The sequence below is a fragment of the Struthio camelus genome, chromosome 5 (genome assembly GCF_040807025.1).
Source record: "Struthio camelus isolate bStrCam1 chromosome 5, bStrCam1.hap1, whole genome shotgun sequence".
NCBI classification, from domain to species: domain Eukaryota; kingdom Metazoa; phylum Chordata; class Aves; order Struthioniformes; family Struthionidae; genus Struthio; species Struthio camelus.
The window spans coordinates 17,283,211-17,301,653 of NC_090946.1; the positions used below are offsets into that span (position 1 = coordinate 17,283,211).

Consider the following 18,443-nt stretch of genomic DNA (forward strand, 5'->3'; position numbering starts at 1 on the left):
GATTTAAGAAATCCCGTGTTTTTTTGCTGAGGAGGTGCCTGGCATCACTTCCAGTATTGGAAAACTTAGAATAGTTACTTGCATGCTTTCTGCATAACTGCAAAGCAACACCAAATTCAATTTGTTCCAAGACCTGTTGTTAGTGATTTGTGTTTTATTTCCAGTCAAGTTATGTTTCTTTATTAGCCTGAACCTTAAAAAAATATACCTACATATATGTATTTACTCCTCCCAAAATGCAAATACCATTGGTCAGTTGCTGAGGAAGGAAGAGCATCCTCTGTTTACCTATTCATCTGTTAAAATCCCCCAAACCCCACCTTTCTAGACTCTCTGAATCAATCCGGGAGTGACGCCAAAGTCACCTACTATATAAGACCGAGAGAGCACAGGTGAACTACTCCTCCTGACCAACTCCGGGCCCGACATCCTTTTGCCAGACTCCACTCAAGATGGGGTTTGGCAGGGGGATACGGGTACCAGAATGGGCTTTCCTGTTAGCAGTTTGCTGTATCCACCAGATAGGTAAGGACTCAATCACTTCTTTTTTTTACGAGGAAAAGAAAAAATAGTCTATTTAGATGTATTAATACATTTTAAAATTTAGACTCATTGTTTCACATAACAAGTGGCTGCACTTAGATGAGATTTCTTGTACTTTTAAATGAGGTTTGTACTTTTAATTTCAATTTTCATTAAATATTTAATGTCTGCCTATTAATTGGACTGATTTAATTTAATATTGCCTCAAGCCATTGTATATAACTACATTTGGAAGGTAGCCTTGAAGAATTATGAAATTAAGATGCTGCATTTTCCAGTTGCTAGATCAGACCACTGGTCAGTCTTTTCCAGTATCTTGCCACCTATCAGGAGCTAATACCAGATTCCTCAAGACTTCTTGCAACATGCTTTGAAAAGAGAGATTAGAAGGAAACTCTATGATATTCTGTGGCAATGATTTTCACAAACTAATTATAAACTGTTAATACATTATTTACTATATTTATAGAAAGCACTGTTTTTTAGTATGAGAAGGGACTAGCAGATTATCTGATGCATGCAATCCGTCATTTTGTATGTTTTTTTCTCCTGACTGTATTGTATGCATCAGGGCTGATCTTGGCAGTTTTTATTAACAGGAGTAGTCCTATTAAGTCAATGGGACCACTCAAACAGAGACTACTTGCATGAGTACAAGCTTGTCAGCTCAGTCTCATTCATGTACAGTAATTATTGCCCCTTCAGTTTGCCTTTTAAAATTCAAAAGAAGTCTCCAGATTGCCTATGTAAATTTATCTTGCGTATCATTTTCAAAACACTGACAAGTGCAAATATAATTTTCAGCTACTTTAAATTTCATGAAATAAGCACTAAAATGCTGATAAGTTTGTTTAAGCACAAAATACAACAGTCAGAATGTAAGCTTACGTTTAGAGTTACGCAATGTCAATCAACAGCATCCTTATCCATTCAGCTACAATGTCCTTGAAAAAGAAAGTTATTTGCACTGTGTAATGCTAAACTGATAAATTGTTTTGGAAAATGAATAGAGGTTAGACCGAGTCCGCCAAACTCTTTGCCTGAATCACACTCTGTGGAAAATATTTCAGATGTCCTACAAAATACTGGCCTAATCCTATGCTATTTCCACCAACATTCTGTGCCTGACTCTGTATTTTGAGTCAGATTCTAATTTTTATAAATTGACTTTAATGAGAATTGCATATGTGGATTGACAGCAGGATATAGACTTGGCAAAGTGCATCCAGAAATATTCTTAAGTATTAGTTCAGTTCCCAAATACTCAAATAGAAAATTACCTTGGACATTCTTGCAAGTAAGACTGTGATGCTGAGAGACACTTACTTTCATAATGGTCAACAACATGGCATTGTGCAATAGCTAAATAAGCCAATGCAGGTAGAATTTCCTTGGGAATGATATATTTGCTAAATGAACAAAAGCCCCTGCTATTTCCTTGAGAAAAATTAACAGACTAAAATACATGTATACACTCTTTTTGCTCTGTTACAAAAGTTCTCCTGCTAGAATAAACAAACATGCAAAGTATGTTAAAGACTGTTGGCTTCTTACATTAATTCAGACTGGATCTCTGCCTGCTGAGATTGCTATAGATGTATTAGGTGAGAGCCAAATCTGGCCTGTTAGTAAGACTTGCAGAGGCATTTGTTAGATTTTCTCACCCGATCAGTATCTATTATAATGATATGAATGTATTTAGCTGATGATATTATTTGTGACATTGAGAGAACAACAGGAAATGGAAATTGCGCGCTTAAGTTCTGTCCTAAGTTACTTCTTCATACATCACCAATGGCCACACATAAAGGTAAATGAGAAAAGAGTAAAAGCGCAGGTCCAAAAAGAAACTTCTGCAGAAACTGCAAGGACTTCTAGAGGAGATGGTGAGGCTGCCCAGAGCCTTCTCCTCCAAAGCTAGCTGTCTCTTGGGGGCTTCTCGTTGAGTGAGGGCTTCAATCCCTTCACACGGTATCTTCCCCCTCTGGGATGGAGTACGCAACCTGCTGACACTGTAGCAGTTATGTTGGGGGGAAAAAAAAACCCACCCATGCTGCAGTGACTTCTTTGGCAAAGGTAGTTGCCCACCTTTTATGCAGATATCTGGGCTGAAACTCGTCAGTGGAGGAACTACATGACCGTAGAGCTCAGTAAGGAATGCAAGCAGCAAACGGGAGCGGGTTTTGTGACACAGCCCTGACTTCAGCACTTCCCTCCCTCTGCCTATGTGGCTCCAGCCCTTCACAAGATAAAGTTATGGCCATTTTTCTTTAACAGGAATTGTGCACCTTTTTCACTTCTAAAAGACAAGAACTTAGGGCACCAATCCTGGAGCTCAGGAGCAATTTTCTTCGAAGCCTGAAAGTGTTCAGGTCAATATTTCTCATCTCTCAAAAGTCTTTGCTACAACCTCCTCTTGCAGCTGGGCCATGCACAGAGAAAAATTCAAAACTCATGGAGTCAGAAAGAGAATAGCCAGAAGGAGAAGCGCACTAGGAGTGAGCAAACTCGTCTGGAAGACAATTTATGTAGTTGAACTGGAGGCACAGAAATAATCCTTGAAATGGGGCACAAGAATAGGAGTTTTCTGATGTTGCTGAGCACCCTAATCGTCTGGCCACATGGTCACAGCCTGTTTTTTCCTCCTTTGTCACTGTCCCATTATTTTCTGCACCATATCTCAGCTTCAGGTGGGGTAGCAAGCATCCTTGGTCAGGTAGACTTACAGCCTGACACTAGAGGTTCTCTCCAGCAGAGACACAATTTTGAACTGTCTCAGACTGAGAAGAGGGTTAAGACTAGATTTTCTGCTTTTTGGGTGAATGCTCTACCTAGTAGGCTGTTGTATAAAATAGTGAGGGAATTATCATCTCCTCTAACAGTTGTGTTTTAAAACAAAAGTATGGGAGTGCCTCATTCTCGCATACCCTGGGACTCTGGGAACCTGCAGGCTTCTGAATGGATGTGCAATCTTCCTGCAGCCTTTGGTCAGGCAGTGATGTTTAAAATGTGTGGGGCTGTAACGCTGTGCAGTGTGTTTCTTCTGGTTACTTCTCCTGGATTACTGTTCACCTATGGGCCTTATGATTAGCACTCGGAGGTGCCTGTTTGCATCCTACTGTCAAGCAAATCCAGATCCTTAACTGAGGGGTCTGGATTGGCTTCAAAGGTAAAGGCCTTAAGCTCTAGAGAAACTGATGTGTAAATATCTGTGCCCATTATTTGATCTAGCCCTAAGCCCCTCGTTTCTTTTAACCTAGTCTGTGTTTTTGCTTATTATTACTTAACTACTGCACAGAAACTTTAACAAATGACTCTCTTGCAATCTGTGAATTCTTGCTGCAGTTGTTTCCCATATTAGTGATATTTAGTGCAATGTTGAAATAAGGGCTGTGATCCAGTGATTAGTCCCTTGCATGAATTGTGAGGGATATAAAGAAAGCATTGAAAAAACGTTGAAGCATTGAAAGTGTATATGAAAGGTTGATTTGGCTTTCAAACTCCATGTATTTGTAATAGAAAAATTTATTTCTATAATTACATTTTACTTTTCTGTTTGAGTCTGATTCATTTTCTCTGACCTGACAAAGGACTCTTCCCTTTGTGTCACAGAGATATTATACCTGGGTCCTTTGATCCTATCTGAATGCTTCACTTGAAGATTTCAGATATAGTACGTTTTACTTAACATGCTTTTAAAAATTTGTTCCCCGGAGCCCACAGTCAAAGCCAACAGGAAACAGGAAACAACTACCCTGAACTTGTTCAGCAGGAACAAACCAGTACGTTGGTTTATACGGCGTGCATGTGTATTTGTGTTCATTGCCTGCATCTCTACTAAATAATAAATGCAGCAAAAATCTTCTTTAGGATATTGATGGTAATGTAAGGTAGATATATGTATTCGCAAGCTACTATATATAAAATTATTGTAACACTTTTATTAGATACCTATTAAGAAATATACATGGTATGTGGTTTATCTGTATAATAATAGGTAACTAAGAGAAGAGATGTATGTTCATAGGAGGTGTATGCACATACACATGTGCATGAATATGTATGTATAAAATCAAAGTGGAATGTAAGTGCAGGATATTTTATTCCTTATACATATGGAAATAAAAATCTTTTGGCAAGCTGTACAGTCAGCGGCTATTGTTGAAAAATCAAGATGACAACCCAACTTCATTAATTTTTACCAGTTAATGATTTGTCATCATCCTGTACAATGGATTTATGGTCATTTCAATGGGTTCTCATCCCTTGACAGAAAAATAACAAAGAGAGATTAAAGGGAGTAATCAGACTTTTTATTCCTTCCTTAGAAAGATGAGATGTAATGAGAAGACAACTATACTTTTGTATTACTAAAAGGCTAATTTAGTATGGCTTCACCCTTTGTGTCTGAAGCACTCCAGTGTGTCTGAAGCACTCCAGCATGCGGAGTGATGAATTTCTGCCTCTCCTAACAGAATGCAGATTTTCATAAAAGGGTCAAAATTACAAGGTAGAAAATGCAAATCATGACAATTAAAAACAAAACAATTTCTTATGATTTAACTGTTCTAATTTTGAATTTTAACCTGCTCCAAGACCTAATTAAAACAACAGTAGGCTTAACATTGTTTCCCTGGATCAAGTATATTAACTTTCTAGTCTTTTCTAGGTCAATTGTAGGTGGAAGTTTTAGAGTTATTATCCTAGTTTTAGTTTTCTTCCTTCCTTTTTTCTAGCTTCTACTAATAATTCGTCTAAGGTGAATGTCATCCCACCAATGCTGACAAATCCAATAATAACACGTAAGTAAAGAAAAAAATATATATTTTTAAAGTATCCAATTGTAGGGAATGTAGATAAGAAAGTTAATACAAATAGGGAGACATGAGCAGAAGAAATCATGGGTTCATAAGAGAAGAACGAGAGAGGCAGGTCATCAAACATGAGATAATATTGAACTGTTAGCTGAAATGTGAATAGTTAAATGAAGCTGTAGATGAACATAACTAAAACCATTTATAGGCTCATATAGGATGAATAATAGACAGATGATGAGTGAAGAATGAATATCCTGTTACTAGTTTTATAATGGATAGATGAACAGAAAATAACAAATAGAGGTAGGCAGGGGAAAATTATTCACTGACAAAATGAAGCTTGGACAAGTTGATACATCATGTTAAGGCTGGGAAGTTTTAGTCACTTTTTACAGCTACTTTTAAATTCACAGCTTCCAACCTTGCTCACAATGGCCGTGTGTGCAGCACATGGGGCAACTTCCACTTCAAGACCTTTGACGGAGACATCTTCCACTTCCCTGGGCTCTGTAATTATGTTTTTGCATCGCATTGCAATGCTGCCTATGAGGACTTCAACATCCAGATAAGGCGCACAGTGGTGGGAAATACTCCAGCAATCGATCATATCACCATGAAACTTGAAGGTGTGGTTGCTGAACTAACAAAGGAGGCTGTTACAGTCAACAGCAACAGGTAAGTTTATTATTAAAACAGATGGTTTTCTTAAACTGGCGAAAATATACTTCCATGTATTTTGGGGGATGGAAATTATGCGTACTTCAATATATCTGACAATTTTAATGATGTAAACAGTGAAGTAAGTTGCTATGAATCCATTACATAGTATATCAATCCTTTCCTTAGAGACTACCTCAAACCTGGATCAAAGTTGGATCAAGGTTGCATCCAAATTCAGATCCTCGTTTTATTGTTTAGAACTATCTCATTTTTTGAATGCCTTTCTTTCCACACAACTGCACTGCAGAAGAATCCATATAGCTACTGGATCACACAAGCCATTTTTTTTCTCTTTATCAAACACCTGGGTCAGAAAATACTTACCATTCCTTCTGCCTTTTCTCAGGGTTCAACTACCATACAGCCAATCTGGAATTACGATAGAGAGAAGCAGCATTTACATGAAAGTAATCAGCAAAATAGGCATTGTGTTGATGTGGAATGAAGATGACAGTATCCTGGTAAGAACAGGTCCTGAAGACAGAAGCTTCAGTAGAGCTTGCTGAGAAGCATCTGGTGTTAAATTTTCCATGGGCCTTACTTTCATGTGGGCCCATTCGCAGATATTACTTCCATAACTGTGTACACTCAGAGCTTATGCACGTGCAAATCAGGTTGCTAAAGAGAAACAAAGATTGTGTATAAAAAGGGAAACTAGGTATATAGGCCTAATATCTACACATTTAGAGACCATAGAACTACTCTTTTGTTAAACCAGACCCCATCTGTTTGGAGGTTACTGTTGCCTTCCCATCTCTTATTGTCAAGCAATTCTTCCTTAAGATTTTCATCCAGACTGTTCTGAAGAAAATTACATGGAATTGCTTCTAGTGGATAGTAGACTTCTGCTTAAAAGTGGGGTGAAAAATCACTTTCAATATACTACTAACATACTAGCATTGTTATCGGAGGACCTACTTACCGCCTCAAATGTCATTTTCTAGTAGGATTCTACTTTCTCAGGACTTCATTTTCACTGTGGATTTGATTTTCTTTCCGAAAAATTAGCATAGTGAGAAAGAGGCTGAGAGTAATATAAATATTACAAAGAAAACTGTCTGCATGAATAGCTTGGACTCTACATTGTTTATCAAACCCAAGCCAACTCTTCATTCTATCACCCAGGTTTGAATTAGATTGCACAGATTAGAATTAGAATTAGATTGTAGATTAAATTACACAGCTCTGATGAAAAATACTTAGTGACAACAGCTGCAGGTGCTTTCACGGTTTTTGAATATGCTTTAGAATGTGTATACTAACTTCTGTCGACCTTCTCTCCACCATTCTAGCTGGAATTGAATGAGAAATATGCCAATCAGACGTGTGGGCTTTGTGGAGACTTCAATGGCATTCCAATTTACAATGAGTTCTATTCAAACAGTAAGCTTTTTAAATAATAAAAATTGGTTTCTGGTGTCTCCAGCATTTTTGGTATGCTTTTAGCTCTATCATCATAAGCATTCCTCTTATCTGTCCTGCTGAAGGATTTACCCATAAGTAGGGTTCACTCTCTGTTGAAAAATATGTAGTACAGAGATCAGATAACCTAATTTAGTTCTTTAAGTGTATTACTGGTGCTAACAACGGATTGTGTATCTCTTGTATGCCATTGATTTATTTACCTATTCAGCTAACTCCATAGAGATGAGCCAAATTCCTACATTCTAGTAAAAATAAATACAGAAACATATCCAATGGAATAAAAGGTAATTGTAATATCTACTCAGTACCGTTATTGTTTCGGGTCTGTCTTAAAATTAGAAATGCTTCTAATAATAACAAATTGATTCTGATTTGTGATGCCTGGCAAACAACTTTTTTTCTAGAACTAATGAGCCATTAAGCACAGTGCCACAAACTGGAATATGTAATCGCCTGCCACGAAGTAAATCCATATTTGCCTGCTGATTTGCATAAAATCTTCTCTATCTGTCTGTCCTTTCTCAGCTTGAGCCTTTTCCTAAGCTTTGTTTCACAGTTCTCTCCATTGTACAAATCCATTTAAATCATTTTCTCTCTTATATGTATGGACTCAATATCATCGGAAAACAGTTTGTTGTTTTCCTGTAAAAGTCTTAGTTTACATATAGACGTAATAGACAGAATTGTTTTCCAAAGTACTTTTTCCAATATATTTTTTCCAGGGAGCTGTGCAAGGCAAAATGAGACTGCGATGCCAGTATTTATTTTGGAAGGAGTGGTGATGAAATGAAAAGACTTAAGGGAGCTAGCTGCCTTGGCCGGTCTAGAACAGAATTCTTGATAGGAAAAAAAGATAAAAGGCAGTGGCATTAAAAAAAAATACTCATTATTAAACTTCTTTTGTACAGATGTTAAGATAACAGCCTTACAGTTCGGGAATATGCAGAAAATGGATGGGCCAACAGAAAACTGTGAAGACCCTACTTCTTCCATCCCAGATAACTGCACTGATAATTTTGTAAGGATCTTTTTGATTGTTTCTTAGTTTTTCTTTCAAACGTTTCTGTTCCCTTCTCCAGCTTTGATAGGAAAAAGCCGTAGGGTGATAGTAAATTGAAAAAGGAGGTAAGAGTCTGTTAAAGAATAATTTAATAGAATAACAGTACTGAAAAATTACTCCTCTCTATTTTGTGGAAACTGTATATATTTTTTTTCCTCCCAAGGATCACATATGCCAGAAAACATTGACCAGCTCTGCATTTTCAAAATGTAATGAACTAGTTGATGTTGGCAAGTACATTACAGCTTGCCAAGAAGACTTGTGCCGTTCTGAGGAGTCTAAGAATGCCTCGTGTATCTGTGATACCTTTGCTGAATACTCTCGGCAGTGTGCTCATGCTGGTGGGGAGCCTTTGAACTGGAGAACCTCAAAACTATGCCGTAAGTATCACTGGAGGTAGCCTTCCTTTATGCTCAGCAGCCAACAAGCAACAAGGTCCCAAATTACGCTGAGGAGGCATGGGAAAATACAGGCAATTCAAGAGCGTATTCTCCAGTAACTCCAATATATAACCTCCAGCATGCAGACTTCAGAAAAAATGAAGCTTTTAATGCAAAATGGATTAAACACTGTCAAACACTCATGTGGATAGTCTTATTCAGAATTAAAGTGTAATATAATTAACTGGGAAAGCAAAGGGAACAAGTAAAGGAGGAAAGAGAGAAAAAGAATGAGGGGTACATGCTGACTTGTATTTTTGTTCCCCTCCTTTTCTCATGGTGGCTACGTTATTTTTTGTCCCCAGTGCTAACTGATTAGGTATTCACAGGTGTTTGGCTGGCTAGGTACTTTTTTACCACCTCCTGCTTGGTAATGGGGAGTTTGCACCATTGTAATCTTCAGAGAGATTTGCACTGAATTAAGTACATACTAGATTATGGGGTGTAGCTGGTGAAACTAGGGTCACCAACGTTTCTTCCAAAATAAAATACCCTGGGGTACTATCTGCCCTTCCAATGATATCTGAAAAATCCAAAAATACTAAAGCTTTAGGAATGTAACTTCTACACTTCACTAGCAATACAGATATTCTTGAGAAGGGTGTCTTCAGTAGAAACATATGCCTTGCTGGCTTAAAGGGCCATTATCCTGATATCCCCAGAAATCCAGTCAGTGAGCCACAAGTTCAGCACCAGACAGTTCTTTTTGAAAACAGTCATGGAAAGCAAATCTGAACTGTGAAGTAATGGTTTTGAGTGATTAAATATGCAAATTTCAAGGAACCCTGGGGGTGGATCTGCAATTTGGTGTGGCTTTATGTCTAGCTGTCAAACCTAAATTAATACATATTTTCATATATAGTGAACTAAAAACACTTTTGACTGAAAAAAATTATTCTCCTTTAAAATTTTAGCCAAGACATGTCCTCACAACATGCAGTACCAGGAGTGTGGCTCCCCCTGCACTGACACATGCACCAATCTTGAACGATCTCAGTTTTGTGAAGAGCACTGTATGGATGGTTGTTTCTGCCCGACAGGCAAGTCCTTATGTCCTCACATCTCTGATCTCAATGAATAACAACAGCCTAGCTGTCGGATTTGAACAGGTTCCATGGGGTTTAAGGCTCCTACAATTGCGTTTTTCATAGCTGCAAGTGACAAGTTCATTTATCATTTATTGACTGAAAAAAGACATCTGAATTAATAGCCAGTACATGTGCAACATTCAGAAAGCAGGAAAAACAGAACAACATGTACAGATCAAGACCACTCTCAACAAACTACCTATGCTACAATAAGTCCCTCTTTCAAACCAGGTTGAATTTAAGAATACAAAAGTTGAATCCTTCACTGTGCAAGCTGATATAGTCACACTGTCCTTAGCAGGACTATGCTCTGTCACAACAGCTGCAGATCTGTCTCCGATACCATATTTACGATTTGTAACAGACTACCTAATACAAACATGTATGTGAAACACCTCTTTAATTAATCAAGGTGTTTTTCTGTTTAGGAACTGTGTTTGATGACATCAACAACTCTGGCTGCATCCCCCTTCAGCAGTGCCCCTGTATTTATAATGGCAACACCTATGCTCCAGGAGCTTCTTTTTCAGCCCAGTGCCATTCCTGGTAACCTCTCTTACTACTCTAACTTGCTGTTTCCTCTCATTTGTTTAATGAGTTTAATGGTTTATGATATGCAATTGCATCATCAATAATCTATCTGTTTATTTTACTGACCGCTACAGTTCCAAAATAACCCTAAAGAACATTCTTTGTTTTATTTAGCAACAGTCTTAACTAGGTGCAGTTCAAACTGCAGTCTGCACTCTAACTAAAGTTGATCAAAGTAAGGATTTACAATGTTTAGATTTCTCACCAGTGACTTAAAATGCTTCCTCTTTGTTTACTTTGTTCAAGCATTTGAACTTCTCCAAGGCAAATGAAGTAGCAGTCATTTACGTATCTGCAAATATTTATTTTCTCTGGAGAAAGCAAGGGATGACACAATGCAACTTTCATTTCCTAATAATTAATCCTCTACCTGTGCTTTACCATATCACCTCAGAAAACAGATTTGAGGTTACACCTCTGTCAGTGTCTGCAACATATGTATAACAAAACAGAAGAGAAATTTTTAATTTGGCATTGTGCTTTCATGTTAGTGGCAAAGGATAAGCAAATGCTTATCTAGTACCTGTTACAATAGAGTCCACCTGTCCAAAATAGGGAAAAGGTTGAATGAGCAAAGTAACTGCATACTAGAATCATTCCCTTTAATGCTTTGCATCACATGGTCACAGTATTTTGGAAAGTCCTAAACCTAGGTTTACTTTGATTCAAACTACAGCTTGAAGGGAGAAACAGTAGCAAAATAGCTGAACCTAACATTGCAAATCCTTTTACTCTGGATTACTGTCACTAATTTCAGCTAACTTCATCCTCTCTCTTCCAGTACCTGTAATGGAGGTCAGTGGAGTTGCCAAGACCTGTCATGCCCTGGAATTTGTTCAGTGGAGGGAGGCTCACACATATCCTCATACGATAAAAAACATTACAGTGTCTATGGAGACTGCACTTACGTCCTCTCTAAGGTGGGCACCTGCAGATATTATGATAGCATAAAGCCTTAAGCATTTATAGAAAGAAAGGGTGATCTCAATCAACACTTGTGAAACAGCATTTTATGAAAGGACATTGAATGGTTTCTCACTTAACCAGATTACTACAGCATGTGCTACCATTCAAATGAGTTAACTGTCTGTGGGTTGGGTGTTATAGGATATCATGCAACAATGTGTGGTGGTTACTGGGGAATTCCCAATTCTGTGATGTAATAATTGCTGAAGAACATTGCCTTTTTAAGGCCTTGCTTAGCCTATGTTCTTCAATGTGATTAATCCAACTCTCTTACTGAGTTGCATATATTTTCACTATGTTCTTGTATTTTACAGTTTTGGACCAAATGGTACAACAAGTTCTGAAAAATTACAGTAACAGTTCTGAAAAGTAGAAGAAAAATAATTTCAAATTAATAAGACAAATATTTTTTCTTTAATTTCTGGGAAGTTCAAATATAGACAAATCAGTTCAAGTCAAATGATACGTTTCATTTAGATGCTGAACATTTCAAAACACTTCTAAAAATAAGTCAGAAGAAGTAGTGAAATTAAAAAGTAACTTTAATCAAAAAATTTCATTGCAATAATGTGCAAATGAAATACCTTGATCTTATGGGTGCTTTTTCTGTTTATTCCTTGGGGTTTTTTTTCCCTCAGTTTTCACAATTCAGTAAAAGCCAACATTGCTATGCATCACTGTTTTCCTGAAAAATGTTTTATCTGAAATTTTTGTCTAGCACAACCTCCAGAAGGATTCAAAAACAGTAGAATTGAATAAAAAATTAGGAGGGCATGAATAAAAACTCTGAATTTGGACGTCATAAAAGAAGATGCAGAACCAGAGTCAAATTATCTCATTGTTCCTAATCACTGCAAAAGGCAAAACTGAATCTTAGACCAAAGAAGACCCAGGATTTGGGAGAGTCTGGATCTTCTCCAGAAACAGAAATACTTTTTCAGAGATGAAAGGGAATTTGACAGGGAAAGCTTCTGCAATTAGCCTTTCATGAAATAACTGTGGGCATTTTTTTCTCAGCACTGTGAAGATGACACATTCACCATCCTGGGAGAACTACGCAAGTGTGGCATGACAGACACTGAGACATGCTTAAAGACAGTGGCCCTCAGCATGAATAAAGGACAAACTGTAAGAATGCAAAATAACTATGGAGAACAAATATAAAAAATGTAGGGAGCAAAGAAGCTAGGCCTTAATCAGTCAGCCTTAGTCAGCATTTCTCCCTCGAACACATGTTATTTTTTTAAAGAAGTGAAAAGAAAGGTATTTTGTTATGAATACGAGATAAGTAGTAAATTAGGCTTTGTGCATGTTCATTGAGAAAAATATTGTATTCACAAAGCAGAAGAGAAGCTATTTTTTCTGCCAATTACATGAAGAAACCATAAGCTTTTAGGTTAGAGGCTACAAATACAACAGTAAGGGATGTGATTCATCACAAAGCTGTGGGGCCCTGCATTCGCAAAAACTAAGACGATGTAATTCGCTAAGGAGGTCAAAAGACTCTTTAAAATCAATTCTTTTATGGCAAGGAAAGTTAATAAATAGAAAACAAAAGGACTGTAAGGAGAACAGGGAGAAGAGGAGGTGAAATCAGAAAAACAACTCCCTTTAATGAATACCTCAGAGTGCACTGAGCCCTCACCATTATTACTACTTGAACCGTAGTAATCCTTTACGTTGTTGCCTGTTGTTCCTCTTCCTTCCCAGCTCATCGTGGTCAAACCTGATGGTGGCGTCTTTGTGAACTCGATCTACACTCAGCTGCCTTTCTCAGCAGGTATATTTTCTCTAGCAGTCTATGAGTGATAAGCTCAGAACTTCTCCTCCACACTTGCTTATTATTTTACACCTACCTAGTAGAGTGGTGTAACACCGACTCTTGAGTTGTTCAGAACCCAGAATGTTCACACCTTGGTTCTCCCTGGGATATTGCTGGAGTCACACAGATGCTTTTGAAGCAGAAGTGTGAAGTTTGGTGTCAGAAAGAAACGTGAGGTCATACAGACGTAGGTGAGAGTTCAAACAAAAGCAAACAGTATTTACACTCTTCTGGTTTGGTCGCTTCATCTCCTGCTTCTTCAGATAGAAATTTCATTTTTGCTGTCTGTCTCAGTAACTAATGATTCTACTGGATATCTGTGACATCCAGATGATGCTTATTTTCCCTCCTCAGTGAAGTGAGGGCTCCAAGGTAGGCTATACAAGTTTAGAAACAGGAGTAAAAGGTATTTTTCTTAATGTTCAGTGCCATCCAGTTTTTTCTTCTTATTTTCTCAGAAGGAGTAATCTCCAGCTGTTTAATGTTGAGATAACAAATAAAGTTAGCAACTTGGTAGCTGCAAGCAAATTCTGAATTGTAAATTTTGATTTATATTTCTGATTAATTTTTAAAAATATTGGCTTTAGTTCACATCAGCATTTGCAATGATTGCAATAGAAATTCAAGAAGACTAGTACAATGATGCACTGTTTCCAGCATTTGACCTCATCCAGAGAGCGATCATTCTATTTTTCATCCATAGCTAATGTCACCATCTTCAGACCTTCATCATTCTTCATCATGCTACAGACAAATTTTGGCCTCCAGCTTGAAATCCAAATCACACCCATCATGCAAGTGTTTGTGCGACTTGATCCTATTTTCAAAGACCGGACCTGTGGTAGGTGAACCAAATATAAAAATAACATCTTGCTTAATGTATTTTGTCTAGTGCAAGCAGTATAAACTTTTCATTGCTTTTCAACAGGTCTCTGTGGAAATTTCAATGATGTTCAAGCTGATGACTTCAAGGCCATGAGTGGAGTAGTTGAAGGAACGGCGGCAGCATTTGCTAATACATGGAAAACTCAGGCTTCATGCCCTAATATCCAAAATAGTTTTGAGAACCCTTGTGCACTCAGCATTGAAAATGGTAAGTAAGCTTCTTAGAATCTTTCTAATCGTTTTCCTCATAGCAAAACACTTCTATTGGCAAAAGAAAGCAAAAATAAGAGAATAGCAATCTTATACCTGGTAAAAACATACATTTGAAATCAGAAGCACATATTAACAATAAAAGCACTAGGGATAAGTAATGAAGTAAAAGAGGAATCAAGGAAGCGTAAATGAAGGAAACTACGTGATCATTGAAATCAGAGTGTCTTAAGCTCACAGCTTAGTGTTAGCGGAGTGGATTGCTGGAGTATTTTCAGTAATCCTTTATTCAGCCTCCTCAGCAAGTCTGTTTCCATGGTCCTTTAGGTCCTAGCAACCCTAGCCCACAAGGTGAGTGAAAAAAGACAGGCGAGATTTGATGTCAGATCAAAGGCAGACCAAGGCAGTGGGTTTTTGTGACTAATGAGACACAAAGGTTAATGTGAATTGGTACGGTTTGTTCTCTTCACAGAAAAGTATGCTCAGCATTGGTGTGGACTCCTAACCAACAGCAAAGGACCTTTTGCTGATTGCCACTATGCAGTGAATCCCTCAATTTACCATACGGTACTTTGTTAGACTGTTTTTCCCTTTAGAACCTTAGAAATAGGATCATTACAACAATCAGTCAGTAAAGGACTGTCCCTGACATGTTTCTTGTATTATGCAGTGCCTGTATTTTAATTTCTGTATTGCAGCACTTCTTTCTCTCAACATATATTTGTGTTTGTGTTGTAACCTCACCTTATGTCAATTGACAGACTTGGCATCGTCATCCTGACCTGCTTACAAGTGCAAAGGCTGCTCCTAACTCCTGAATGGATATAAAAATATAATAGGAAGTTTATGTAAAAGCATGTCAAAGGCTTGTTTGAATATTATGGTGAATTGTTGTCTCCCCAGCCTTGTATCTCATTAACAACTACTTGACAGAGAAAGCCCACTGTCTAATTAAGTGGCATCATTCTGCTGTCTGTCTTGCCCATCTTTCTTATCACTGTGAATCATCTAGATATGGATGCTGGTGAGATGACACATCTAGACTGTGTACTGTGAATAGACTATGCTATTGGGCAGCATATTTGTAAATAGGGTTCAGGTAAACGTGGAGCTATAAAGACCACTATTTCCCAATAATATTTGCAGACACCAACTGAAATTCTATTATTACCTTCATTCTCCTCTACCAGGAAACTAGAGGAAGAATGGAAAGTAACAAAACTATGTTAGTATTGTTTGTGACTGAGTGTATCTGAAGAAGGATGTAATGCATGAGACCAGAAACTTAGTATCCATTTTCTTTAGGTTGACAATTACACAAGTGTTGAGACTTTTTTTTTCCCTGCATTCCCAGAACTGCATGTTTGACACATGTAACTGTGAAAAGAGTGAGGACTGTCTGTGTGCAGCTCTGTCTTCCTATGTGAGAGCATGTGCTGCAAAAGGAATCCAGCTGAGCGGATGGAGAACTAATGTCTGTTGTAAGTACTGTAATCATCCCCTGTTCTAAGAAGGCCCATCAATAAAACCTGTTAATCAAAGATTATTTTATATTGATTTCTAGGCAAACATAGTTAAGTGTTGAGGAAGGGATTTTGATAAGTGCACTCCTAGAAGTATTTTTCTACTGTTGCCTTAGGCTCAATCCATTAATAACAAGAGTGAATACAAAGAGATGGGAGACATAGCTAGCTTAGGAAAGAGACAGCTGTTACAGAAATGCCTCTGCCTGTTCCTGCACAAACTTTGAATTAACTGCAGCTTTACATATCACAAGTTATGATAGAGATAACTGTGACATATTAGAATAACAGTATCAGTTATACTAACCAGAACACTTGCAAGGGAAAGGTATCTGAAGCCACATACTGAGTTCTACTGACCCAGTAGGTCTGTTTCCACAATACTGGGAGATACTCAGGGAGACATTCTGTCTCACATAGCAAAGATTTAGAAGTCTCGGTGATGTAAGGCAGTGCCTGATGGAGGCTTCTTTCTGAAATTTCATCTGAAAAAATATTTTCTTGCATACATCCCTTGACTTACGCAATATGTACTGTAGCTTTTCAGGTCTAGCGCCGAAGGTATTCAGAAATACATTTACATGAAAGATGCAACATAGGCAAAGGAAAGTACCGCAATCTCCTTATCTGCTGTTTCTACTACCTACTCTTTCTTTCTTCCCATCAGAGATTACCACCTGGAATTAACGAATCTGTTCTTTTTTCCTCTTTCAAGCAAAATACACCACCTTGTGTCCCAAATCCCTAAATTACAGCTACACCATCCATTCCTGTCAACCCACTTGCCGGTCTCTGAGTGAGCCTGATGTCACATGCAACATCAAGTTTGTCCCAGTTGATGGTTGCACCTGCATAAACGGAACCTACATGGATGATAGTGGCAAATGTGTGCCTGCTAATACATGCCCCTGTTACTACAGAGGATCTCCCATACCGTCTGGGGAAGCTGTCCATGAAAATGGGCTTGTATGGTAAGTGAATTTTCTGCAAAACACTCAAGCTGTATTTTATATATATTTTTTTCTTATTAAAATATGCTGTATTTCAACTGCCTTGTGAGTTTCAATACAGCATTTTCTAACAGTCTTGTCAGCTTTCAGGAACGATGCTTATTTCCAGTTTAATAAAGCAATTGTATTTAGGTGCATTTTCTTTTTAATTCAGAGATTTTCTTTATATAAAATATATCACTACATCAGCAAGAAGAGATCTTATGAGAAAGGAAATGACAAACAGGGACATAACCCCATTTTAAGCTATGATTTTTCCTGTTAAGCAATAATAGATGTTGTATCAAAGCACCCCAGTAGTTGTGCTGAGGGGAAATTCTTTTCTGAGATTCAAAGATAGCATTCTGAGATTCCATATATTCCTTGGAACGTACTGAAACTTGATAAGAAATAAGTAGCTCTCAGTCTCAACACTTGGTTTGAGAGGGGGGGAAAAAAAAGGTTTTTTCCTCTCTTACAGCACTTGCATCCAGGGCAGACTGAACTGCATTGGAGCACCAAATCCAAATCCAGGTAAAAAAACGTCTTTGGCTTGTCTTTCTTGCTATACCAAGTTTTGAGTAGGCAGTCAACAGAATTGATCTTTCTTAATTTTACTTTTTTAAACAATAGAAGTATTTCTCATTTAGTTGCAGTGCAACAGAGGCCATAAAAGGCAAAAATGAACACAGAGGTAATGCTAAGATTAATGGTTAAGACCTCTTTTTCTAAAAGATTAAAAAAAAAAAACACACTTTTTTTTCCCCTGGAAATTCACAGCACTCTGTTGCTAAACAATGAGATTCCTATTTAGCAGATTGAACAGGGACAGCATTTGCTACTAATTGAAATGTACAGTCCCCAAAAATTTCTAGATATTTCATATGGCTGCAACTGTGGGATAAACCCTGTGCCATTTCTTACTGCTCTTATTTCTTTCCTTCCTCTAGTTTGTGAATCTCCCATGGTCTACTTTGACTGTAGAAACATCACTGCAGGAACCACTGGAGCAGAGTGTCAAAAAAGTTGCCATACTCTGGATATGCAGTGTGTAAGTATGTCATGGCTGGATGAGGTGGTGCTTCCAGGTTTTGTCCATGCTCTTGATGCTGCAGTCATTCATTGATAACCCATTTATTCCACTCTCAATCTACAATATTGATACTTTGTTCCTATAACGGAAGCCTAAACCCATGTTTTGGAGCATAAATATCATAAAGTGATAATCCAATTTAATTCATAAGATTAGTGTCAAACTTTCTTCAGCTACTGCATGTAACAGTAATTAGTGAAAACATCTAGGGCTTTGCCATATATATTACTTCTTTAGGAGAAAATTACTGGCTATAATTTGGCTAGGAGCA

The 18,443-nt window shown here is 37.7% G+C and overlaps 1 protein-coding gene across 1 annotated transcript in view; it reads left to right on the forward strand.

Moving 5' to 3' along the window:
* The first annotated feature begins 424 nt into the window (after positions 1-424).
* The window catches only part of LOC104143777 (mucin-5AC), a 44,968-nt gene continuing 26,949 nt past the window's right edge, over positions 425-18,443 (forward strand). Inside the window, exons 1-19 of the mRNA XM_068944760.1 lie at positions 425-525; positions 5,280-5,345; positions 5,774-6,035; positions 6,427-6,541; positions 7,373-7,463; positions 8,414-8,523; positions 8,729-8,945; positions 9,920-10,045; positions 10,522-10,639; positions 11,466-11,604; positions 12,668-12,778; positions 13,361-13,430; positions 14,176-14,313; positions 14,401-14,565; positions 15,040-15,134; positions 15,922-16,048; positions 16,806-17,061; positions 17,561-17,613; positions 18,030-18,130. Coding sequence (XP_068800861.1) covers positions 453-525; positions 5,280-5,345; positions 5,774-6,035; positions 6,427-6,541; positions 7,373-7,463; positions 8,414-8,523; positions 8,729-8,945; positions 9,920-10,045; positions 10,522-10,639; positions 11,466-11,604; positions 12,668-12,778; positions 13,361-13,430; positions 14,176-14,313; positions 14,401-14,565; positions 15,040-15,134; positions 15,922-16,048; positions 16,806-17,061; positions 17,561-17,613; positions 18,030-18,130 — 2,433 coding nt within the window. The 5' untranslated portion in view covers positions 425-452. The remainder of the gene's footprint in view (positions 526-5,279; positions 5,346-5,773; positions 6,036-6,426; positions 6,542-7,372; positions 7,464-8,413; positions 8,524-8,728; positions 8,946-9,919; positions 10,046-10,521; positions 10,640-11,465; positions 11,605-12,667; positions 12,779-13,360; positions 13,431-14,175; positions 14,314-14,400; positions 14,566-15,039; positions 15,135-15,921; positions 16,049-16,805; positions 17,062-17,560; positions 17,614-18,029; positions 18,131-18,443) is intronic.